We start from the raw sequence: 22,571 nt of genomic DNA, 5'->3' as shown, positions 1-22,571 counted from the left end.
TCACGCAAAACAAACACGCCCTGGCAACCGGCCCAGCGTGTGAAACGTCCGCACCAACAAATAAAGAACGGAGAAGAGATAAAAGGTATCATTCAAATGAAGAACCCAAACGCATGAAAGAATAACCATAGCAAACCACGAACCAGCCGAAAAAAACAAACACAAAGAAAAGAAGACACGCCAGTGTCATCCGTAAACCAATGATCAAGGCCCGAATCCGACCAATAACGTCCTTCTCATGCCATTGCCAACACTGGTCTCTCATTTCCATTCCAAAACTCGCACTTTCGTGACCTACACATCAAAGATGTTGGTCCTCCAAGTAACCTTCCGCGCAGCCTCCTCCTCCAACTCCAGATCCCTCCTCCACACCTCCTCACCCAAACTCCCAGGCGGCCTTACCCCAGGCAACAACGTCTCACTCCCCAAATTGACCGCATACTGTCCCTTCTGCCCGCCTCCTCCGCCTCCGGTGAGCGGACCAAAGACCGCACGGATCCAAGCCTCAGGGGAGGCCTGTCCGTTGTTTGCGACGGTCGCGGCCTTGATGCGTTCGGAGAAGAGACGGATCTGGCGATCGAGACGTTCGAATTCTTGGGCAATGTACTTTTCGAGGAGGGTGGAGACTGCGGTTTTGATGAAGCTCGAAACGAAAGGCTGGAGGATGGTCGCAAGGAGAGCGTGTTCGGCGCCATGAACCGCATACTTGAACTTGTGAATCGTGACGTCGACCTTGTCGACGTGGAAGTACTCATAATCCAAATCATCGTCAGTCGAGTCAGACTCGAGGGTGATCTCAGCCGAGACACCATCCCCATCCATGAAGATGTCAAGGAATCCCTTATCTTCAAGCTTGATCAACCCCGTCTTCTTCTTCACATAAAACGCAACATCCTTCGCAAACAGCGAGAAATTCCTGATCTTGATGTTGGTGGTGTGGCGATACTTCGACGTAACCGTATACGCGTTGATCATCTCCATCATGTTACGATCATCGATGAAGATCTTGTGCGGCAAGAAGTTGTCGGATTCGAAGATGAGGTTCTCGACGACCAAGTCCACATTCGCATCTTGGAACTCGATACGTGGAACGGGGACGTACTTGACGGAGGAAATCAACTTGGGGAGAACGACATCGACCAAATCGCGCCAGACCCGCTTCTTGAAGACGGGACGACCGTGCTTGTTCATCGCGACATCTTCCCAGCACTTGACTCCCAACTCCACAACACGCCTTGACGTCTTGTCGGTGCGGATAGAGTCAAAGAAAGAGGTGACCTCCTCGAGGAGGTTATCCATGTCATGCTTATACTGCTCCTTCGTGGCCAGCTTCTGTCCACGCTCGTAGAGGTCGTGAGCCTCATGGTCGGCGGCATCACTCATGACATAGCCCTCCTTCCTCAGGAGACGCTGCAAGTAATCACCAATGTCATCGAAGAACTCGGACAACTCATCATCGGACGAGACGTCATCAACGACCTTCTTGGCGGCATCCTTGACAGTAGCACCATCGTTGCCTTGAGCAAAGTTGAGAAGGATGGCATGAGCCTTCTGAAGGGCAATGTCGAAATGTGAGTTCGTCTCAGCAGAGGATGCGGAATCAACAGCCTCGTTACCGGTCTCCTTCAACTTCTGCGAGTACTTCTTCAACAACTCGAGCAAGAAATCGATCGAATCCGTGTACTCCGGACTCTTCTGAATGTCCAGAACCATCTATCAACACCCTTACGTCAGCATACATCCTGCAAAAACACTTATGAGGGGACGAACATCAGGCTTTCGCCCAACGCATATTAGAATAACGGGCAGCAATGGAACCATACCTTTTTCAAACGGTTAATCACCGCATCCTGCCTCTGCTTCGGGAACTTGCTTCTCAAATACTCCTCAACATCATCCCTCGCCTTCTTCGCCTTTCCCTTTCCCTTTTTATACGCATCGGCCGTGCTCTTGGGCACCTTGACGGTGGTCTCATCCACGTTGTCGTCGTCACCGTCGTCCTTCTTGTCGTTGGTGGCGGACTCAGAGGCGGGCTTGTCAATGGCATCGAGGTCGGATTTGGAGGGGCGGACTGTATCAGCGGCGGAGGATGCTAGGCCAGCAGCTTGGGAGGCTGCGTCGGCGAAGATGTCGCGGGCGAGGACGGATGCGTCGGAAAGGAGTTTGCGGAATTCCGGGTTACCGTAGATCAAAGTTGCGAGTTGGCCCAACGCCTTGGAAGCTGTGGTGATTCGTTAGCAAGCTTACTCGGACGGAAGACGCACGCATTAAAACACCACCTTTTGCGGCATCCTTGGCACCGGTGACCTTGGCTCCAACCGAGGAGGAACCAACAGAAGTATCAACATCAACATCGGACAAAGCCGTATGCCAAATCAACTCCTGAATCTCGTTGTTCCCATTCTTCTCCTCCAAAAGCTGAGTAGCAGCCTCAACCCACGCCCTAAAATCCCTAATGAACGTCCTACCCTGCGAGCTCAACCTCCGACTCCTGGGATCAAGGACACCACTCCTCAAGAATGCATGAGCATGTGCGATGATTTGAGGAGTAGTGGGCATGAAACCCTCGGAGAGGGCACGGACTTGCTGGTAGGTCTGGAGTTTACGGCGGATGGCATCCTCCTTCTTGAGACGAGCGGGAGACTTCTTGCCAACAAGGGGTTGGCGTTCAGCCGGGGCGGTAACAGGAGTAGGCATCTTGGATTGTTCAGATGTTCTTGGGGGGGTGTATGCTAAGAGGGAAGGAAGGAAGGGCAGGGGGTCTATTTGTATGGGCAGGGCTTAGCTTCGCTGCAGAGCCAAGATAAGGTGTGCGCAGTTGCTGCGTGACGGCAGGGCATGACGACATGACGTAATGACCGCGTGTGAACTCATATATTGGGACGACCTGACAGCAAGGTGCTCCGGGTGATCAAAAGTCGCGAGAGCAACGACGGGCGCATTCACGAAACAGCTCTTGTCTTGCGCTCCTCTGTCGACCTTGTTCCGTTCTGTTCTGGGAGCCACGGGTTTCTACCCCGGAGCCGTACCGGAATCCCGTAACGCGCTTGTGCCTTGTCCAGCTGGTCAGGGTCCGATCTCACGGAGGGACAGTGTTTTCAGCTTCAGAACGGCTGGCGTATCACATTTGCCGTTGCTCGGTTATTGCGCAGGTTGATGACAGCTACGGTAGCTGGGAGACCGGCAGTTTTCAGCTTGGAGTGAGGGCCCCACACGTGATTATCACTCACATTTGAATCATGATACCCATCGATCCGAAAAGTTTTCTCGTATTTCCTGACCAATCTAATCGCTGATCGTCCCTTCCCCTTCCCCTGTGCGCCGTCGAAGTCTCTCGTTCCCTCCAGACTCGTCGGTGCAGTTCCATCATCACCCGCGCAGGGAAGGTTCCACAAGAGTCCTCCCGAAACTGGCCCCGCCACAGCTCTGTTAAATATCAACCGAGCAGTCCCAACCCAGGAATCCCCATCACACAAAGTCAGTAACTCTTGAGTTCTACTTTACAAAAGGTACAAACAGATCAAGTCAATCGACTACTCGCGAACACACAAGCTTACAACCCACACACACAGACATATATATACATACAAAATGGTTAAGGCTGTTGGAATTGATTTGGGCACGACCTACTCCTGTGTGGCAGTATGGCAGAACGACCGTTGCGAAATTCTCGCCAACGACCAGGGTAACCGTACTACTCCCTCATACGTCGCTTTCACCGACACCGAGCGTTTGATCGGTGATGCCGCCAAGAACCAGGTCGCCATGAACCCCCACAACACCGTCTTCGACGCCAAGCGTTTGATCGGTCGTCGTTTCCAGGACCAGGAGGTTCAGTCCGACATGAAGCACTGGCCCTTCAAGGTCATCGACAAGAACACCAAGCCTATCGTCCAGGTCGAGTACAAGGGCGAGACCAAGGAGTTCACCCCCGAGGAGATTTCCTCCATGATTCTCGTCAAGATGAAGGAGACTGCTGAGGCTGCTCTCGGTGGTACTGTCAAGGACGCTGTCATCACTGTCCCTGCTTACTTCAACGACTCTCAGCGTCAGGCTACCAAGGATGCTGGTTTGATCTCTGGTCTCAACGTCCTCCGTATCATCAACGAGCCCACCGCTGCCGCTATCGCTTACGGTCTCGACAAGAAGGCTGAGGCTGGTGAGAAGAACGTTCTCATCTTCGACTTGGGTGGTGGTACCTTCGATGTTTCTCTCCTTACCATTGAGGAGGGTATCTTCGAGGTTAAGGCTACTGCCGGTGACACCCACTTGGGTGGTGAGGACTTCGACAACCGTCTCGTCAACCACTTCATCCAGGAGTTCAAGCGCAAGTTCAAGAAGGACTTGTCTTCCAACGCTCGTGCTCTCCGTCGTCTCCGCACTGCCTGTGAGCGCGCTAAGCGTACTTTGTCTTCTTCCGCTCAGACTTCCATCGAGATCGACTCCTTGTTCGAGGGTGTCGACTTCTACACCTCCATTACCCGTGCCCGTTTCGAGGAGCTCTGCCAGGACCTCTTCCGTGGTACTCTCGACCCCGTTGAGAAGGTTCTCCGTGACTCCAAGATCGACAAGTCTTCCGTTCACGAGATCGTTCTCGTCGGTGGATCTACCCGTATCCCCCGTGTCCAGAAGCTCGTTTCCGACTACTTCAACGGTAAGGAGCCCAACAAGTCCATCAACCCCGATGAGGCCGTTGCCTACGGTGCTGCCGTTCAGGCTGCTATCTTGACTGGTGACACTTCCGAGAAGACTCAGGACTTGTTGCTCCTCGACGTTGCTCCTTTGTCCATGGGTATCGAGACCGCTGGTGGTGTCATGACTCCTCTCATCAAGCGTAACACCACTGTTCCCACCAAGAAGTCCGAGACCTTCTCTACCTACTCTGACAACCAACCCGGTGTCTTGATTCAGGTCTTCGAGGGTGAGCGTGCTCGCACCAAGGACAACAACCTCCTCGGCAAGTTCGAGCTCTCTGGCATTCCCCCTGCTCCTCGTGGTGTCCCCCAGATCGAGGTCACCTTCGACATTGACGCCAACGGTATCCTTAACGTCTCCGCCCTCGAGAAGGGTACTGGTAAGACCAACAAGATTACCATTACCAACGACAAGGGTCGCTTGTCCAAGGAGGAGATCGAGCGCATGGTCTCTGACGCCGAGAAGTACGCTGATGAGGACGCTAAGGAGACCGCCCGTATCTCCGCCAAGAACGGCCTCGAGTCCTACGCTTTCTCTCTCCGCAACTCCTTGAACGACGAGTCTCTTGCCGGTAAGCTCGAGGCTGACGACAAGACCAAGTTGTCTGGTGCTATCGACGAGACTATCTCCTGGTTGGACGGTAACGCTACCGCCACCACTGAGGAGTACGCCGACAAGCAGAAGGAGCTCGAGGGTATTGCCAACCCCATCATGTCCAAGGTCTACGCCGCTGGCGGTGCTCCTGGCGGCATGCCCGGAGCTCCTGGTGCCGCCCCTGGTGGTTTCCCCGGTGCCGGCGGTGACGAGCCTCAGGTTGAGGAGGTCGACTAAACATCGTTTGGTTGATCAGGAAGAAATTGGAGTTGAAAATGAGTAGAGTTGGCATGTTAGAGGCAGGATTACTATAGTGTGCTTTTTTTTGCTCTTTGGGTTTCTGGTACGTTTTTGATGTTTGTACGATGGTGCGTAGTAGGGTTGGGTTACGGCATATCTTAATCGAATTTTTCTCGCAAGAGCTCAATCGTCCACTTCATCATACATCCCAATCTTCTGATACGATAATCGCCTTCCCCAACTTTGGTGTGCATGTAAATGTTGTAGCGGCTTTCTCACGGACGGATAGAATACCGGTAACCCGAGGCCAGATGAACGTGGAGTGTAAGTCAATTTTCCAAAGAGAACAATGCTCTGGGTCATGTACAACACAGTGATATACGTACAATGGTTGCGTTAGGTGAGAATTGTTACTTCAATAGATTGGCCCAGGGTATATTGCTCGTACGACATCAGAAAAGAAACAACAACACCAGGGGATTCCTCCGTTAGTCCATATCAACTCTCTCCACATCCCCGCCCCTTCTCTTCGACCTCTTGGCAATCCATGCTCCCAAGCACGCCAAAACCGCAGCACCCACCAAAGCCCTCACAACCTCATACACCAAGAACCCCAATACAACCCATACCAGAAACCACCATACTCGCCACCACTTCATCTCGAACCTTCTCTCATGACAAAATCCATCGACGAAGGAGTACATCCCCTTGCGTTCTTCGTAAAGCCAATCGAAGGAGACAGAGGTTAGTGGGGCGTATTTGTCGTAGGCGGGGTTCGAGTGGGTCCAGGCACGGGGGGAGACGCCTTCGGGGATGATGAGGAAAGAGGCGGAGGTCGAGGAGCGGAGAGCTTGGACGACTGAGGCTTGGGTCGGGCGAGATGAGGAGGGAAGGTTGAGGAGGGTGTAGCCGCGTGGGGGAGAAGAAGGGCCGTGGATGTCGTTTGCGGCGAGTAATGCCCATTCATTTTTCTGAGCGAGTCGTAAAGAACGGAGATCGATTGTACCTTCGTGTGCGGATTCGATCCCGTCGACGCCCCATTCGACGATTTGTTTTAGGGTTGGGTGGGTTGGGAGACGTGGTTGATCGTAGTGATCTTCAATATCCGCTGACCATGCTCTGTGGTTCACAATAACTAAGCCACCAAGTTCGTGGGCCCAATTGATGGCTGAGTAAAGGTCCTCGTCTGTTGGAAATGGTGCGGGTGGTTTAATTGTTTCGTTGATCCCGATCAGGTTCATATGGATTCTGCAACATGTGTATTCCACACCGGGGATGACAAGCAACTCATCCGGGTAGTGCTTCTCGGCGTATGTTTTTGCTGCGAGACCACCTTCAATTGTGTTGTGATCCGTGACGAGAAGGATGTCAAAGTCGTATGCCACGGCCCACTCAACAAGCTGCTCCGGGCTCATCTGGCCATCCGATACGGTAGTATGAGCGTGAAGCTCCGCTTTGTGTGTCCACTTGAACTCCGGATCCCACTGCTCAGCATGCAACGACGACAGATTGACTTTAAAATCGAATTTTGCAGAGGAGGCTTTCTCGCTGGGCGGCTTCGGAGAGTAGCGGAACTGAATGAAGAATGCGATCAGGGCAGCTAGTATCGCTGCGAACTGCAATGCTCTCAGGAGTATTGGTAGTAAAGCGTATAACCATCGACGAGAAGAATGAGGCCTGACGAAAGTGCGTTGGTGTGTAGGTGATTCGCGATCCAGGAGAGATCGGAGGAGGGAGGATGGACGGCGGACCGGGATTGGGTCCGAGTATACGTCGTTCACCGAGTTCAGCAGAGTATCGGTCTCAGCCGCTTCTGACATCATATGGAATGATTCTACTGGACGGTTGGGAGTCGCCATGGATCGCGGGTTGCACGGATCAAAGCCTGGACGTACCGCGGCCACCGGAGGTTCTGTCAGCGCCGGCTACCGCCCGGACGCACTGCCGATGCAGGGTTCAACTGGACGCCGTGCAAACGCTTAGCGAGAGGACTGCCTGAGAAAGAGAGCAACCAACGAGAACGGAGAGCTGGGGTGAGGCCGGCTGACGTCCCTCCTGTCTAAGTTACCGTTCAGAGCAGCTTGGCCCGAGCGTACGAATCGCGCTAGTGACAGCTGGTTTCCAGCATACAAAAACCCCTGACCTCCCCCGTCCATCCTCTCCACCATACCATAGCACCGGCTTTGCTATCCTGCCAGGCTTGACGACCTTTGCTTCTTTTCTGCTTTACTATTAACCTTAACGTTACTGTTTGACGCAGCATACAATCATGCCTAGCTTTCTCAACCCTTTCAAGGTCCTCGCCAACGCGCGTTCCACTGTCGCTCGTGGTCACCACCGTCATCATCACCACCACCAGCAGTCTCCCGCTGCTCCCTCGCCTACCCCTACCTCTTCTCCGGGGTCTTCTAATGACAGTATCTCGGGCCTGGCGTTGGATGACCCTAACCCGCATCCTGTCACTGATGCCCCTACCGAGGGTAAGAATAGTGCACTGGCATTTACCCCGGCCGATGCCGCTGCTTTTGGTATTTTGCCCGCTCCTCCTCTTCCATCGCCTCCTGCCATCATCCTGAGTGAGCCGTTGGACCCCAACTCCCTCCCTGGTCGACGCACATTCACTGCTTCCGCCGCTGTCGTCGTCACCCCTTATTCCGTCACCGTCGCTGCCGAAGCTGGTCCCTCTCGTCCCTTCGCTCCGGTCTTGCCGCCTCGTCAACCGAGTGAACGCAGGCTTAAGGCTGACCATGCTCATGATGTCGCCGAACACCTTCACATGGAGCTCGATGGTGTTGCTACCCCGACGAAGGAGTACGATACCCTCGCTTTGGCTCCGGCGTTGTATGCTAAGGGCAGCCTCTCTCCTCGTCACTTCTTGAAGGCTCAGGATTCGTTGGTGGTTGCGCACCACCGTCTTGAAGGAGACACCTCCTCTTCTTCGTCCTCTGATGATGATTCCGAGATTGAGCGTCTTCATGAGGCGGAGCAGACCCTTCACGATATCACGCGTGCTCAGGCTCTCGAGGCTGAACGTGAGGAGATCGAGGCATTGGATGATGAGATCGCTCTCCTCGACCACGATGCTTCTGACGTCGAGGAGCGTGCCGTCGCCCAGAGAGCCGAGGCGTTGGAGTTGGAGAATGCTGCTGAGAACTTGGATGAGGAACTCGAACGTGACATTGAGCGTTTGCCGTCGTCTTCGTCTTCTTCCTCCTCGAGCGAGGAGTCAAGACCGCAGTCTGCACAGACTGCTCCTGAGACGCAACCTCAATCCGCTCCCTCCGAGTCTATTACTTCTGCTCCCACCCCCGTCGCCTCCCCCGCCCCTGCTACTTCCGTTCCCGAGCCCGAAGAAGTCCAAACCAGCACCGAAGAGGAGCTCAAACTGGACCAAACCACCCCTAGTGAGGAAGCCAAGCTGCGCGACGTGATGAACCCCAACATCTGCACCGCCGAGAATGAAGCCGTCCGGGCTCTTCGTCACGTTGACCGCAATGTCGCCTACAAGGAGGATGAGAGACCAAATAATAAGCGAACGAGGACGCATGCTGCGGATAGTGTTGTCAGTGGGCGGAGTGGAGCTAGTGGGAGGGATGTTCAGGAGGGCGGGATGAGTAGACGGGAGAGTTACTAAAAGATCATGATGGATGAGCGTATGTTGGTGTGGGTTTGATATTGTGCTTTGAGGGCTTATGGTGTTTGATTGTGTGCGAGCTGGACTCGTACATTTGTGTTACCTTTGTTGTTTTTTTATGATGATTGTTACGAGGAGCAAGGCTCCGTGGGAGTTTTTCTAATTATGATTGTGATTGACTCGTGACTGCGAGTATAGTCTGAAAGTTGATTGTAATGGTGACACTTCGTTTTCATTCAGCTGCTGTGCTAGTCGCTGAGTCCAAAAAGCCTATCCTACTGGTGCTGGGTATCAAATGGTCCCCATCGGGCCTCTCCTCTCCAGCTCGTACTCCCTCTGCCCGCTACACGTTGGCTTACCAACAGCTGTAACCACCATCCACAACCAACTCGTGTCCAGTCATGAACCTACTCGCATTACTCGCCAAAAACACCACCGGTCCCCTCAAATCCTTCTCCGGCTCCCCCAATCTCTTCATCGGCGTATTCTCAATCCAAATATCCGACGGATTCCCAGGCAACTCCAACACTTTATCAAGCAATGCCGTATGCATATACCCCGGCGCCAAACAATTAACTCTGATCCCGTTCGTTGCCAACTCACAGGCCATGGAACGAGCGAGATGTGTTACGGCTGCTTTGGAGGCGTTGTAAGCTGCCTGTGGTTGGGGCTTATTGACGATCCCGGCGGACATGGAGGAGATGAAGATAATTGAGCCGTCTGTCACGTTGTTTTCCACCATGCTCTTCGCGACAGCTTGCCCACAGAAAAAGAGTCCGTTGACGTTGATGTCAAAGACCTTGCGGAAGTCAGAGGCGGAGTATGTTAGACAGGGGATATTTTGGCAAATTCCGGCTGCGGCGACGAGGACGTGGATGGGCCCCAGGTCGGAGATAATTTGGTTGATTGTGGTGGTGACGGCTTCTTCGCTCGTGACGTCCACCGCATACGGCCTCACGTCCGGAATGGGGGCTCCGGGGTGTTCGGACGCGAAGGTGGATTTGATGATTTCGCAGGACTCGGTGGATTGGTCTTTGTTGATATCGAGACATGCCATTTTTGTCGCTCCGGAGTTCGCGAATGCGTGCAGGAATTCGCGACCGAGGCCGCGAGCTGCACCGGTTACGATACAGGTTCGTCCGGCGAGGGAGAAGTCTTGCATGAGGATGTTGGAGGTCGTGGCTGAGGGTGTGGGGGCGGAGGTAGCGGAGGAGGAGTCGGTCATGGAGGAGTCGGAGATTGACTGGATGATCCGTCTGGCGGCTGCTTCGGACATTGTCTTGGTGCGTATGTCTGTGGGCTTGACAAAGGTTAGGGATCAAGTGTGAGGACGGTGGTGGTGACGGATGGTATGGGTATTTATGGGACTTCCGGACATCGTTTCATGTCCGCGGGGGGTTTGACGTTCACAACCGCATGCGCAACCGCTGCCGTTGAAGCGCAAACACAAGCGACACAAAGCCCTAGAGAGACGGCTGCATGGCTGTCATACAAGGCGACGAGAATTGAGTTATGATTGGCTGCTTAGGCGGGGAAGTTTGGCGTCTGGGGTCTCGGACTTACGCTTCGACCGGAGACTTGCATGGGGAGTTCATCCGAGGTGAAGAAGGCACAGGGAAGGAAGAAAGAATTTCCGAGACTCGAGACGATCCGTGCAATTACTGGACAGCCAATTGAACGCTTTCTTGGGAGCCATGGAGGAAAGCACATTCACCGTCAGTCCGGCCGCCGCGGAATTGTCGGTAGCGGAAGCGCTTGCGAATGCGCGGAAGCGTTTTCGGGATTGAAGCGAATTGACGTCGCGGAAGTTCCAATCGACCCGTGCACGACCAAGACGCCATAGAAAGGTTCGGAGTATTTGGCTGGACCATTTAAAACGGTTACTTGTGTAGATTCTTTGTGACACGACACGTGACCAGATCGCGCCGAGACGCGCCCACCCGCAAACACGCGTCTCGTCCCTACGCAACACCTCTCACCTTCCTCCTCCACCAACCACCACCAACACCCTCGCAACTATGTCCGGCAAATCAATGGGTGGAAAAGGAAAGTCCATGGGCGGCAAAGCTGGACCCATGAAAGATGGCCGCACAGCCATCTCGCATTCGGCTCGTGCGGGGTTGCAGTTTCCTGTTGGTCGTGTTAGGAGGTTCTTGAAGCTGAGGACGCAGAATAATATGAGGGTTGGAGCTTCGGTATGTCTTCTTGGGAAAGGATTGGGTGTGCGACGGGCGCGATGGTGGACGTTTCGTAGCTTGTGATTGGTCGATCAGCGCCGTCGCATCCTATCTCACTCTCTATGTTATGGAGCGCATTGCTAATACCGTGACTAAAGGCCGCCATCTACTCCACTGCCGTCCTCGAATACCTCACTGCAGAAGTCCTCGAACTCGCCGGTAACGCCGCAAAAGATCTCAAAGTCAAACGTATTACCCCCCGTCACCTCCAACTCGCGATCCGTGGTGATGAGGAGCTGGATACCTTGATTCGGGCAACGATCGCGAGCGGAGGTGTGTTGCCGCATATTCACCGGGCGATGCTTGGGAAGGAGGGAGAGAAGAAGAAGCAGTTGTAGAGTGCACGTGTGGGGTGGGGTAAAGTGGGATTATGAGGGAGTGAGGGTGTAGATTTATGGGACGGACTCGGCGTATTGGTTTTTCGTTTGTATTTTTGTTTGTTAATGGATGGGACCCTTCTTTCTTCTTTCATTTCGTACAGCGTTGATTTATCGCGAGCGACACTGTCTCGACACACACACCCGTTCCGCGCGATCCCTGCGCATGGGGCTCTAAACGCGATCTGGGAGAGATCCAAACTGCGCCTGGTACCCTTGCTTGAACGCCTCGTACACCTTCTCCTTCTCCCCCACATCCGACCGCGCCGCAATCCACTCCCGCAAATCCACCCAAAACTCCTTCGACGTCGTCTGAGCCTTCACCTCTGCAGTCCCCGTAGAACCCTGTAACACAGCCTCCACATCCTGCGCACCCTGGACCTTCGTACCACCCACCTCCTTCACCGGCTCCGGCACCTCCTCTTTAGCCTTGGGAACAACACCACCCATTAACATAACCTGTACCGTACCCTCCGTGACTCCCTCTCCCAATACCTCGCCGACAGTCTTACTGACAACGACGGGTTTCGCTTTGACCAAGACGCGGACTTTATCGGCTTCTCCGCCAAGCCCGATCTCGGCGGCGACTCGGTCACGGATGTTGAGCCATGTCGTACGTGCATCAACATCATTCAGGACCACATTCACGGCAGGACCGCGGAGGGATTTCGCGGTCAGTGTGACGGTTTGGGAGGTGGGGTTGGTAGGAGCGGAGCGCTTTCGCTTGGAGGTTGGCATGGGTGGGAGGAGGGCATTGGTGATGGGGCGGGAGGTGTTGTGGGATGGGGTTGATTTGAGGGCCTTTGTGGTGAGGGAGGAGAGGAAGGATTTTGCGAAGGTGAGTTCATCGATTTGGGTTGACATGTTTGGCGTTTGCTATCGTAGTTGTACGCGAGGGAGCTTTGATCTGGTGGTGACGTTTGGTTTCGGCCGACGGTGCACATGTGGCCTGCATCTGCTGGTGCACGCGCAATTGGGGGTCGCTTCATTCATTGCCGTACAAAAATGAAGTCCTGAGTTTTATCTCTACTTCTTAATCCATCTACCGACCAACAATCACGATCGAAGAGCATATTTTCATACTTCAGTATGCTTCACTACCCGAGAATGTGCGATGGCAAGCGTGGGAATTCTGGGACGACGTAGCTATCACTGATTTCGGCTCTTCCTTGAGATTTGCCTAGTCAAACAGCTGTGTCCGCAAGTCGTCGTGCCTGTTTTCCCGAGCCCGCGGGCCGGTGCCGGTCTTAATGATTGAGTGCATCCCACGACACCCCAACAATCGTTGCTCTGCTCTCACACTCACGAGGGCTGCTTTGCAACAAAAATCCTATTCTGAAACACTCGTGTACAGTTTCTTGGTGAGTTGACCTCGTTTCTCTTCGCTGTATATAAGGCTCATAAGCTTACATTGCGCATGCTAAGCTTGCAACGTTAACGTTAGCAGACATGTCGTCCAGATACAACTGGTCCGCAGAAAACGAACGTCGTCTCCTCCTCCTTTGTCTTAAGCATTCCAAGTCTACCGATATATCCGCTGTTGCCGAGGAACTTGGAGATGGGCTTACTAGGAATGCCGTTTACCTAAAGCTGTCCAAAATGAAGAAAGCCACGGGGATGTCGGAGGAGAAGAATACCATCAATGGATCCCCAAACCATACTACAAGGAAGAGGTCGAAGGTTGTCAGCCCTGAGGAGAACGATGAGGAAGGAGAGAAGAAGCCTGTTCCGAAGAAGACGTCAAGGAAGGTCAAGCACGAAGCGGATAAGGAGGAGGAGGAGTGACCATCGATTTGCTTTTGGGAAAGGCATCACGCTTATTTGTTGTACGGCCAGTCGTCACGATCGCAACCGTTATATAACATATTCAGTAATCAATAATAAGGTATCCTTAAGGTATAACTCGTAGCAAACTCCACCCATGTGAATGCCCCCAACAACTTTTAGCCAAAACCCGACAACTGCATGTCGTCAGCAGTAAACATATTCCCGCATCACGGCACCCCTACGGATTCAATCTAGGATCCCTCGCTTTCTCATACGATTTCACCTCCACAGCACCCCCCATAATCGTCCTCGGCCTCATCTCCTCCACACTCGGCAACACCCTCCCCTGCTCCTCAATCTCACAACACAGTTTGTGCGCACTCGCCATGACACTACTCGCACCCTGCAACGATAGCTTCCCCGCCAACAACAACGGCCCCATCGCCATACCGACCACTTGCACAAGTGGGTAGGTGGTCGGCAAATTGACCCAGGTCATGAACTCCCCGATTCCTTTGTAGTCGACTGGATGGGACATTGCGGGAAAAGGGAGCGCGTTGAAGGCTTCGCGGATGACGGAGGCGAAGGGGACTTTGCCTTGAGCGAATAACTCGACTTGGGCGCCCACGAGGGGTAGGATGACGGCACATTGGTCTGCGATGATGTTGATCCTGGTAAAGACGCTCCACAGGTCGACCTCACGACCTTCACGGGGCTTTTGACGGTGTGCTTCTTCGTCTGTGTGGGATGTGGAGACTTCGGGGAGTGGGTCAGACTGATTCAGGATGGCTGTGCCACCAGCTCCTCCTTCTGCCATCGCTGCGGCTCGCTCGCCCTGGTTCGGGATATCCTTCATGCGTCCGTATTGAAGTCTGAGTTTCCTCCCCCAGAAATCTCCAAGATCATGCATGCTCAATGCACGCGTCACAGCCTCCGTCGTCTCGAAATACACAAATGCATAAATCGTGTATCCCCTGCTCTGCTTGTTTTTTGGTATGTTGACGTGCTGAATGGCGCCCGCCTTGCCAAAATGTTCTCTCAAATCTGTCTCTTTGGTTTCGAAGGGGAGGTTGCCGACGAACAACACCCTCGTGGAGGTTTGGGTTGACTCACCACCGGTATTATGTGCTGGTGCTGGAAGCCGATTAGCCAAAACAGTGTTTGCTGCTGGAGAAACAACAGGGGTCTTGATTCCAGGCGGAGACGTAGCACGCGGTGCTACTACCGGTTTGACCGAATAATTGCTTCGATCGCCCTCCCGCGGCGGACGAATTGAATTCCTTGTCACCGTTGGCCCAGTGTTCGGCTGCATGAACCTTTCCGAGTGGTAATCCTCCCGAAGGTTGCGTTCACGACTGAGATGCATGCCCGGGCCATCGCCGTAGCTGTATTGGGGACTCATAGAACGCTCCTCCTTTTCAATCTTCAGAGCGCGAACACATTCTTCACGGTGACGACAAGACCCGTAGTTCCTGTAATGTTCTACACGTAGAAATGTTAGCACAAGTACCCACGAAACACGTTACAGTAGTCCACACTGAACATACCACAAGCGTATCCAGGAAACTCCAATGGGTGTCGATGAAGTGCGACTGGAGAGAGTGCATGGTCGTTTTCAGTGCGGAGTGCAGGAGGAATGCGCGGTGCATTTGCGACAGAGGGGGAAATACCGCGTTTTAGTGGGATGGAAGAAGGCGGTGCGGTTGTATCGAGACGAAGGCCTTGAGCAGGCCGTTGCACTGCTGGTTGCTGTTCAACACCCTGCTGTCCCACACCCACATCCCTCACTTCCCGTGCCGGCATCCTCGGTACCCGATCCATCCCACCAAGCTCCTCCTTCAACATCTTGTGCAAGTAATTCCGCTCCTCGAGTTGACGAAATCGTAACGCTTCATACTCCTCCACCATCGATGAACGGAGACTCACTGCGACAGCACCGAGGCGAAGGGTAAGTTCGTTGAGGGAGAGTTTGTCGTCGGAAGGTGTGTTGGTGGGGATGAGGGTGCAGATGGCGGCCTTGATGCTGCTTAGATCCATTGAAGAATTCGTCGAGATTGTAGTGTTGAGCAAGGCCTTCGTCGATGGTAATAAACACATACTCTCCGCCGGCCTCCCACTCGAGACTGCGTACTCCACCGTGTCTGGATCCCACTGCTCCGGCAACTTCGCATAAAACTCCTCCAGCTCCTTCGTATGCTTAGCGAACAACTTATTTCTCTCCAATTCTTCGCGCTGCGGGAGGCAGATCAGGTGCTTATGAGCTTTGTGCTGCACGGTCTTGTGCTTGGGAGGGAGGTCATCGTAGTCCGGAAAATCGGCGAGAGCTTCGAAGAAGCCGGGCGGAGGGCACAAATACTTCCTACCGTCGGGATCTATGTCCATGGCATCCATTGCGGATTGTGCACATCCGCTGATACGAGTTGCTTGAATGAATACTGGGGAATCGAATATTACGCACGTTACGGTAGGGCCGAGGCAGGCACTGCAGCAAACCGCAGCCACAGCTGTCCAGCAAAGTGAGGGTTTTCAGGGATGAATGCGTCTTTATAATTCATGAAGTTGTCTTCTGCCTGGCTCAAGAAGCGTTTTCCGCAGTTCTCTGATCTTCGACGGCCGGGCATCCTTCGCCGCGCTCTGGGTGCAGATGGCTGCTTCGGTGCGAGTCCAAGGCCCCGGCGCGCCCTGGAAGTCGCAGCTGGCAAGTACGAACCAGCCAAAACACAACCTCAACACCCCCCCAGCCTCTATAGCCCGTCCAGTGCATTCAACCCGAACGAGCTACCAATACGGAGGACTCACAGCAATGGAAGCGCCATCTGCTGTGCCCGATACCCTCATGGTGACGGTGCAGCCCGAGTCTCCCATTGTCAACAGCACCACCATCGAAGGAGTGACTCAACCTAATCAACCTGCATCCACGACCGAGAATGCCGAAAACCCTACCGAAACGAAGAAAGAGGAGGTGAAGGAGGAACCTATCTTGCCCGATCACTATTACGGCGGCGGGAAAGTTCCTGTGTTTAAGCCGGTACGTACTTCGTGATGTTCCCGCCGATCGCGGGAGTCAGCCACAGCTAACCTTCTATCTGCAGACCATGGATCAGTTTCGTTCCTTCCCCGATTTTGTCCGACGAATTAACCACTATGGAATGGAAACTGGTATCGTGAAGGTTATCCCGCCTGCGGAATGGACCGCTGCTCTTCCCGATCTCTCACAAAAGGTCAAGTCGATCCGGGTTCGGTCACCCATTGAGCAGAATATTGTTGGGTCGGCTGGGTGGTTCAGACAGACGAATTTGGAGAAGAGGAATAGCTATTCACTTGTGCAATGGAAGAAACTTTGTGAGGGTTCGGAACACCAGCCCCCGGCGAAGAGGGGTGAGAAAAGAGCGGAAGGCGCACGCAGGAAGAGTACCAGGGGTGTTCCCAGGGAGGAAAGCGAAGAAAAGGAAGAAGATGCGACTGCTTCGACGACTCCGACGAGATCATCTACTGCTGCTGCGGAGGAACTCACGCCGCCCATGACTGCTGGACAGTCCGAGCGTGCGGTTTCTTCTCAGGCGGAGACCAAAGCTACGTCTCGCCCACTTACGCCGCCGACGCCTACTACACACGGGTCTTTCGAGGAGGAAGAGGGACCTAAGATCACGAAGGGTCCTGGTGTCAATGCTGCGCGACGTGCGCGATCGGCTGCACATACAGACAAGGCGTTCGCTGACTTTGACTACCGTCTTTCGAAGGAGGAGTTGGCGTCTTTCACACCCGAACGTTGCGAGGAACTTGAGCGTATCTATTGGAAAACACTTACGTACAATGACCCGCTCTACGGTGCTGATCTTCCGGGATCATTGTTCGAGGATTCGACGGAGGCGTGGAACGTCGCTAAGCTTGACAACATCTTGAACAGGATTGGAAGGGTGCTGCCTGGTGTCAATTCGGCATACCTCTATCTGGGAATGTGGAAGGCTTCGTTTGCGTGGCATGTCGAGGATATGGATCTTTACTCAATCAACTACATCCACTTCGGTGCACCAAAGCAATGGTACTCCATCTCTCAACATGACCTTCCGCGCTTCGAACAAGTCATGAAACAGCACTTCCCCCAAGACTACAAAGAATGTCCCGAATTCCTCCGTCACAAAACCTTCAACGTCTCACCCACCGTCCTCGCCCAAAACGGCATCAAAGTCAACAAACTCGTCCACAACGAAGGCGAATTCGTTATCACTTTCCCGTTCGGGTATCACGCGGGGTATAACCTTGGATACAACTGTGCCGAGTCTGTGAATTTTGCGACGGAGGAGTGGTTGGAGTATGGGAGGCTTGCGAAGCCCTGTCAGTGTATTCCGGATGCGGTTATGATTGATGTTGATGAAATTGTAGAGAGTTTGAAGCATGGTTATGATATTCGGGCGCCGGTTCCGGGGGAGGGGGAGGGGAGGATGACGAAGAGGAAGAGGAAGGCGGAGGGTGGGGAGGGTGGCGAAGGGGAGGGGAAGAAGAAGCTGAAGATTAAGTTTAACGTGGAGAAGGAGGAACAATGTGAGTTGTGTCCTGCTATTGTTGATTGGTATGTGGGTGATATGCTGCCTGTCGGGGAGTCGAACAAGATGGTGCATCGTCTTTGTGCTACATATATCCCGGAGACGTACTTCACCACCGGGGAGGATGGTATCGAGAGGGTCATGGGCGTTGAGAATATCTCGAAGGATAGGTGGAAGTTGAAGTGTGGACATTGCCGGAGACAGAAAGGTGCGTGTTTCCAATGCGCAAACCCGAAGTGCGTGAGGGCGTATCATGCTACATGCGCTTCCCAGGCTGGCTGTCTAGTTGAGAGCTACGAGAAGGACGGCGAGATGATCATCAACGTCGAATGCAAATACCACCGGCCGAAACGCGTGGCTCGCGAATACTTGGAGAACAACACCGATATCTACGACTACGCCCGCAGCCTCCTCCTCGGCGATGTCGTCCAAATCCAACTGCGCAAAGGCGATATCTTTGCCGGTCAAGTCGTCGAGAACAGGCATACGGAACACTCTCTCGTTATTGATTTCGGGGGTATTTCGGAGCCGTTTGAGATCGAGTGGAAGTGGGTGTTGGCGCCGCCGAGGAGGGTTAATGGGGTTATTCTGCAGAGTCCGTTGCCGACTCCGACGTTCAGTCCGAGAAAGGTGAAGAGTGTTCAGGTGCAGCCCGCGGCGTATTCACATGCTGTTCCGCCGATGCAGTTGCCGTATCCGGGGATGGGATACATGCCAATGATGGCACCACCGCTGCCGGGTACTGCGCCTATGGGGGGTCCGACGCCGCCTGTGGGGATGTATGGTGCGCTGCCGCCGATGTATTATCATATGCCGCCTGGGCAGAACCCGTATATGATGTACCATCAGCAGCCAGTTCCTGGGGCGTATGGGATGCCTGGTGCACCTGCCCCGGTACAAACTGCTCCGGTTACAGCTCCTGTTCAGGGTCAGCAGTGAAGGTACGAGAGAAATCATTCTTTGGAATAGGGACGGAAAAAACATGAAAGGAAGGAAAGGGATATGTTTTGTTATGGTATGATTAGGGAGTTTCTTTCGTTTAATGAGGAGCATCAGGTCAAGGTTACATTACTACTCAGCTATATATAGCAACCTCCTAGATAACGAGTTTGGAGATTCACGTTGGACATGACACAAAGTACTCTGGTATGGTGATGTGCGAACGTTGCTTGACATTGTTACAACCCGGAAAGCCATGTCCAACCGTATTGTTGTTGTGCTTCGGAGTGTATGCTGCTGGAGCGTATTGTTTTGATGTATGCGAGACGCAGGTGTGTGCCGGGAGCAACGAAGCTATGTAGTGCCTTAATCCCAGGCCTCCCCCGGCAACGAAGGAGACCCTTATGGTTTTTTGAGTGAGGAGTGTCATCGTATCCCTCTTTTTTGATTCGCAAATATTCAAAATTAAATGATGAGTGCTTTAGCGGGGTATCTCAGTGTTCAAGAACGCCTTCATCCGTACTTTTCGTCCCGTCGCGTTTTCTAGTGAAGAAGGGCTATCGATTTCCGGCCTCTTCGCATGGCAGCTGCCCATTTGGGCGTGTCCAACACTCCCTGTTCATCTCCAGGTTGGAACAATACCGGCTTTCCAACATTCAACTTCGTCACTGATGTCCATCGTGAAGGAACCTCACTCTCATTCACCCTTATCTCCCCACCCCCCTCACCAGCATTAAACCCCTCCGGCACCCCTACTTCAACCCCCACATCCCCCCCGAAGAAATCCGTAATCCGCACTTTATCAACATTCCTCGCAAACCCCTCCGTCCTAACACCCGCCGTACTATGTATCCTCTCCCACGTATAGCCCTCAAACAATTCCCCCAACGTCTCGCGGCCTCCTCTCTCAACCTTCTCCAAAAACTCGAGGTTATAATAAGTGTAGCGATCGATTACGGCGACACCAATGTCGGCGTCGGCGTGGTGGGAATAGGAGGATTCACCGATTGCGGAGGAGCCGGTTGCGAGGATGTTGGGGGAGTAGAAGTGGGTGTAGAGAGTGTTTGCTTGACAGGTGTCGGTCATGAAGAGGAGTTCGTGGTATCTGTCGACTCCATTAGTCGTTGCTCACCATCAAGAGAAAGAATGAAAGGGGGGTATGGAGTACACACCTCTTCTTCTCCCACATCTGTGCAAACGCATCCGCCAAATCCCAAGCACTGATCTCCTCACTATCCTGAAACTTCAAAAACTCATCACCCCCATGTCCCGTCATATACACCAACACATTACTCCTCTCATCACTCCCCAACCTCTTACTCTTTGGGACACCTTCTTCATGCCTCCCCGTCAAGAGCCTGATAAAGTTTTCGACGGTTACTTCGTAGCCACGGTAGTCAACTTCGATGGATGGGCCGTAGAGGTCGAGGGAGCGGGATGCGGAGTTGAAGATAGAGGCGGGAAGGACGTTGCGGGGGTTGCAGGCAATGTCGTCGGCGAGCATGAGGATAATTTGGGAGTCGGGGATGCCGAGGCGTTTGACGGTGCGGTACATTCCTAAGGTGTTTGCCATGTGCTATCCCGCAGTTCAATTAGCGATGTGTAAAGATATGGAGACTGGACCACCAGATACCCTGTAGTTGAACCAGAATCTGGAGGTGCTGACGAGTACGGCCCAATTATTTGTATGACCTCCCTTTGAGAGGAACTCCTCCGCACGACCCTCATCCTGACCATCCGCCAGACACACACTCAGAACACACAAAGAGACCCACACACATCGTATCCAGTATCGCAACCCGTACATCGTCGAGGATACGGTACGCGGGGAGGCGAAGCGAAAGTTTCCGGACTTCCTTTACGTCTCCACTTGGCTCATACGATATTTACGTGCACGGTCGTACGAACATACCGTATACGTACGGTGGCGCAGTATCCGACATTGTGGCGAGTGCTGCAGCTCATCGAGGCAGCGTACACTTCATCCAAACGCGAAGAAACGGTAAATCCAATTCAAAATGGTATGCTGATTCGTGTTGCTCTTGTCAAAGCAACCTTACTCACGTCTATTTTCAGGCTAATATCTCTACCGTCGCGGAGTCCAAGGACATCACCAAGCTCGAGCGAACTGGTAAGAACTTCCATGATCCCTCGGTCGCGTTCAACTGCTGACACTCCATTCTTTCGCAGGCGCTCACTCCCATATCCGCGGCCTCGGACTCGACGATGCTTTGGAGCCTCGGGATACGGCTCAGGGTATGGTCGGCCAACAAAAGGCACGAAAAGCCGCCGGGATCATCCTCCGCATGATCCAAGAAGGCAAGATCGCTGGCCGCGCAATCCTCATGGCTGGTCCTCCCGGAACTGGTAAAACCGCCATCGCGATGGGTATTTCTCAGTCGTTGGGCGAGAACGTCCCTTTCACCATGCTCGCTGCGTCCGAGATCTTCTCGTTGGAGATGTCGAAGACTGAGGCCCTGACGCAGGCGTTCAGGAAGAGTATTGGTGTCCGTATCAAGGAGGAGAGTGAGATTATTGAGGGAGAGGTTGTTGAGATTCAGATTGATAGATCGGTTACTGGTGGTACGAAACAAGGAAAGTTGACGATTAAGACGACGGATATGGAGACGATCTACGACCTCGGAAACAAGATGATCGATGCGTTGAACAAGGAGAAAATCTTGGCTGGAGATGTCATTTCTATTGACAAGGGTTCCGGAAAGATCTCCAAGCTCGGCCGTTCCTTCACGAGAGCAAGAGACTACGACGCCATGGGTGCCGACACCAAATTCGTCCAGTGCCCTGACGGTGAACTCCAGAAGCGCCGCGAAGTCGTCCACACCGTCTCCCTCCACGAAATCGACGTCATCAACTCCAGAACACAAGGCTTCCTCGCCCTCTTCTCCGGCGACACCGGCGAGATCAAACCGGAAGTCCGAGATCAAATCAACACCAAAGTCTCCGAATGGCGCGAAGAAGGTAAAGCAGAGATTTGTCCTGGAGTGTTGTTCATCGACGAGGTACACATGCTCGACATCGAGTGTTTCTCGTTCTTGAACAGAGCACTGGAGGATGAGATGGCGCCTATTGTCATCATGGCCTCAAACCGTGGTATTTCCACAATCCGCGGAACAAACTACAAATCCCCCCATGGCCTCCCCATCGACCTCCTCGACCGCGTCCTCATCATCTCAACAACCCCCTACACTGGCCCCGAAATCAACCAAATCCTCTCCATCCGCGCTGCCGAAGAAGACGTCTCCCTAACCCCTGACGCACTCGCCATCCTCACCAAAATCGGAGAAGAAACGAGTTTGCGGTATGCGATTCACCTGATTTCTACTAGCTCGTTGGCGGCTGCACGACGAAAGAGTACGGTCATTGATGTGGTTGATGTGCAGAAGAGTTATGCGTTGTTCATTGATCAGGGGAGGAGTGTGCAGTTTTTGGAGGAGCATGAGAAGGAGTTTATGTTTAATGATGTCAGTGCGGCGGGACAGACGGGGGCTACGCCTATGCAGATGTAAGGAAAATGTGGTTGCAG

General features: G+C 53.4%; 12 protein-coding genes across 12 annotated transcripts; 6 read left to right on the top strand and 6 right to left on the bottom strand.

Annotated features, from left to right (window-relative positions):
* Positions 1-209: 209 nt before the first annotated feature.
* Positions 210-1,794, bottom strand: SAICODRAFT_117389 (uncharacterized protein). The gene has a single exon (XM_019165351.1). It carries the CDS (start codon positions 1,711-1,713, stop codon positions 295-297), a length of 1,419 nt encoding a protein of 472 aa, XP_019024253.1. The 5' UTR covers positions 1,714-1,794; the 3' UTR covers positions 210-294.
* A 1,776-nt stretch (positions 1,795-3,570) lies between these two features.
* On the top strand, positions 3,571-5,607 carry SAICODRAFT_92177 (heat shock protein 70). Its single transcript, XM_019171791.1, has one exon. The coding sequence runs from the start codon at positions 3,592-3,594 to the stop codon at positions 5,524-5,526; it is 1,935 nt and encodes a 644-aa protein (XP_019024252.1). The 5' UTR covers positions 3,571-3,591; the 3' UTR covers positions 5,527-5,607.
* A 500-nt stretch (positions 5,608-6,107) lies between these two features.
* Positions 6,108-7,025, bottom strand: SAICODRAFT_48007 (PHP domain-like protein; the record flags this gene model as incomplete). The annotated part of the gene is made up of 1 exon (XM_019168910.1): positions 6,108-7,025. A coding segment is annotated over one exon (918 nt), but the record flags the coding sequence as incomplete, so codon positions are not given.
* Positions 7,026-7,527: 502 nt separating this feature from the next.
* On the top strand, positions 7,528-9,318 carry SAICODRAFT_30223 (uncharacterized protein). Its single transcript, XM_019167627.1, has one exon. The coding sequence runs from the start codon at positions 7,799-7,801 to the stop codon at positions 9,161-9,163; it is 1,365 nt and encodes a 454-aa protein (XP_019024250.1). The 5' UTR covers positions 7,528-7,798; the 3' UTR covers positions 9,164-9,318.
* A 61-nt stretch (positions 9,319-9,379) lies between these two features.
* SAICODRAFT_30222 (NAD(P)-binding protein) lies at positions 9,380-10,548 on the bottom strand. Its single transcript, XM_019167626.1, has one exon. The coding sequence runs from the start codon at positions 10,437-10,439 to the stop codon at positions 9,519-9,521; it is 921 nt and encodes a 306-aa protein (XP_019024249.1). The 5' UTR covers positions 10,440-10,548; the 3' UTR covers positions 9,380-9,518.
* A 648-nt stretch (positions 10,549-11,196) lies between these two features.
* Positions 11,197-11,738, top strand: SAICODRAFT_56835 (histone H2A; the record flags this gene model as incomplete). The annotated part of the gene is made up of 2 exons (XM_019169487.1): positions 11,197-11,358; positions 11,499-11,738. The coding sequence occupies 2 exons, from the start codon at positions 11,197-11,199 to the stop codon at positions 11,736-11,738; spliced, it is 402 nt and encodes a 133-aa protein (XP_019024248.1).
* Positions 11,739-11,864: 126 nt separating this feature from the next.
* Positions 11,865-12,689, bottom strand: SAICODRAFT_30221 (uncharacterized protein). The gene has a single exon (XM_019167625.1). The coding sequence runs from the start codon at positions 12,639-12,641 to the stop codon at positions 11,952-11,954; it is 690 nt and encodes a 229-aa protein (XP_019024247.1). The 5' UTR covers positions 12,642-12,689; the 3' UTR covers positions 11,865-11,951.
* Positions 12,690-13,037: 348 nt separating this feature from the next.
* SAICODRAFT_71137 (uncharacterized protein) lies at positions 13,038-13,969 on the top strand. Its single transcript, XM_019170652.1, has 2 exons — positions 13,038-13,138; positions 13,203-13,969. The coding sequence occupies exon 2, from the start codon at positions 13,227-13,229 to the stop codon at positions 13,560-13,562; it is 336 nt and encodes a 111-aa protein (XP_019024246.1). The 5' UTR covers positions 13,038-13,138; positions 13,203-13,226; the 3' UTR covers positions 13,563-13,969.
* SAICODRAFT_7289 (uncharacterized protein) lies at positions 13,783-15,935 on the bottom strand (the record flags this gene model as incomplete). Its single annotated transcript, XM_019170805.1, has 2 exons — positions 13,783-15,026; positions 15,092-15,935. The coding sequence occupies 2 exons, from the start codon at positions 15,933-15,935 to the stop codon at positions 13,783-13,785; spliced, it is 2,088 nt and encodes a 695-aa protein (XP_019024245.1).
* Positions 15,936-16,255: 320 nt separating this feature from the next.
* SAICODRAFT_71135 (JmjC-domain-containing protein) lies at positions 16,256-19,118 on the top strand. The gene is made up of 2 exons (XM_019170651.1): positions 16,256-16,572; positions 16,637-19,118. Exons 1-2 carry the CDS (start codon positions 16,348-16,350, stop codon positions 19,025-19,027), a joined length of 2,616 nt encoding a protein of 871 aa, XP_019024244.1. The 5' UTR covers positions 16,256-16,347; the 3' UTR covers positions 19,028-19,118.
* Positions 19,119-19,570: 452 nt separating this feature from the next.
* Positions 19,571-20,834, bottom strand: SAICODRAFT_56678 (uncharacterized protein; the record flags this gene model as incomplete). Its single annotated transcript, XM_019169470.1, has 3 exons — positions 19,571-20,132; positions 20,200-20,603; positions 20,661-20,834. 3 exons carry the CDS (start codon positions 20,832-20,834, stop codon positions 19,571-19,573), a joined length of 1,140 nt encoding a protein of 379 aa, XP_019024243.1.
* A 211-nt stretch (positions 20,835-21,045) lies between these two features.
* Positions 21,046-22,554, top strand: SAICODRAFT_25227 (TIP49-domain-containing protein; the record flags this gene model as incomplete). Its single annotated transcript, XM_019166835.1, has 3 exons — positions 21,046-21,048; positions 21,104-21,158; positions 21,218-22,554. The coding sequence occupies 3 exons, from the start codon at positions 21,046-21,048 to the stop codon at positions 22,552-22,554; spliced, it is 1,395 nt and encodes a 464-aa protein (XP_019024242.1).
* Positions 22,555-22,571: the final 17 nt, after the last annotated feature.

The sequence above is a fragment of the Saitoella complicata genome, assembly GCF_001661265.1.
Source record: "Saitoella complicata NRRL Y-17804 unplaced genomic scaffold SAICOscaffold_11, whole genome shotgun sequence".
Classification (NCBI taxonomy): domain Eukaryota; kingdom Fungi; phylum Ascomycota; class Saitoellomycetes; order Saitoellales; family Saitoellaceae; genus Saitoella; species Saitoella complicata.
The sequence above is the reverse complement of the archived record's forward strand: the minus strand, read 5'-3'. Positions and strand labels throughout refer to the sequence as shown.

Bases quoted from the DNA above. Each gene is read 5' to 3' on its own strand.
- SAICODRAFT_117389 (XM_019165351.1), bottom strand. From the start codon at position 1,713: ATGGTTCTGGACATTCAGAAGAGTCCGGAGTACACGGATTCGATCGAT.
- SAICODRAFT_92177 (XM_019171791.1), top strand. From the start codon at position 3,592: ATGGTTAAGGCTGTTGGAATTGATTTGGGCACGACCTACTCCTGTGTG.
- SAICODRAFT_30223 (XM_019167627.1), top strand. From the start codon at position 7,799: ATGCCTAGCTTTCTCAACCCTTTCAAGGTCCTCGCCAACGCGCGTTCC.
- SAICODRAFT_30222 (XM_019167626.1), bottom strand. From the start codon at position 10,439: ATGTCCGAAGCAGCCGCCAGACGGATCATCCAGTCAATCTCCGACTCC.
- SAICODRAFT_30221 (XM_019167625.1), bottom strand. From the start codon at position 12,641: ATGTCAACCCAAATCGATGAACTCACCTTCGCAAAATCCTTCCTCTCC.
- SAICODRAFT_71137 (XM_019170652.1), top strand. From the start codon at position 13,227: ATGTCGTCCAGATACAACTGGTCCGCAGAAAACGAACGTCGTCTCCTC.
- SAICODRAFT_71135 (XM_019170651.1), top strand. From the start codon at position 16,348: ATGGAAGCGCCATCTGCTGTGCCCGATACCCTCATGGTGACGGTGCAG. The intron at 16,573-16,636 runs GTACGTACTTCG...TTCTATCTGCAG, and splicing joins AAGTTCCTGTGTTTAAGCCG to ACCATGGATCAGTTTCGTTC.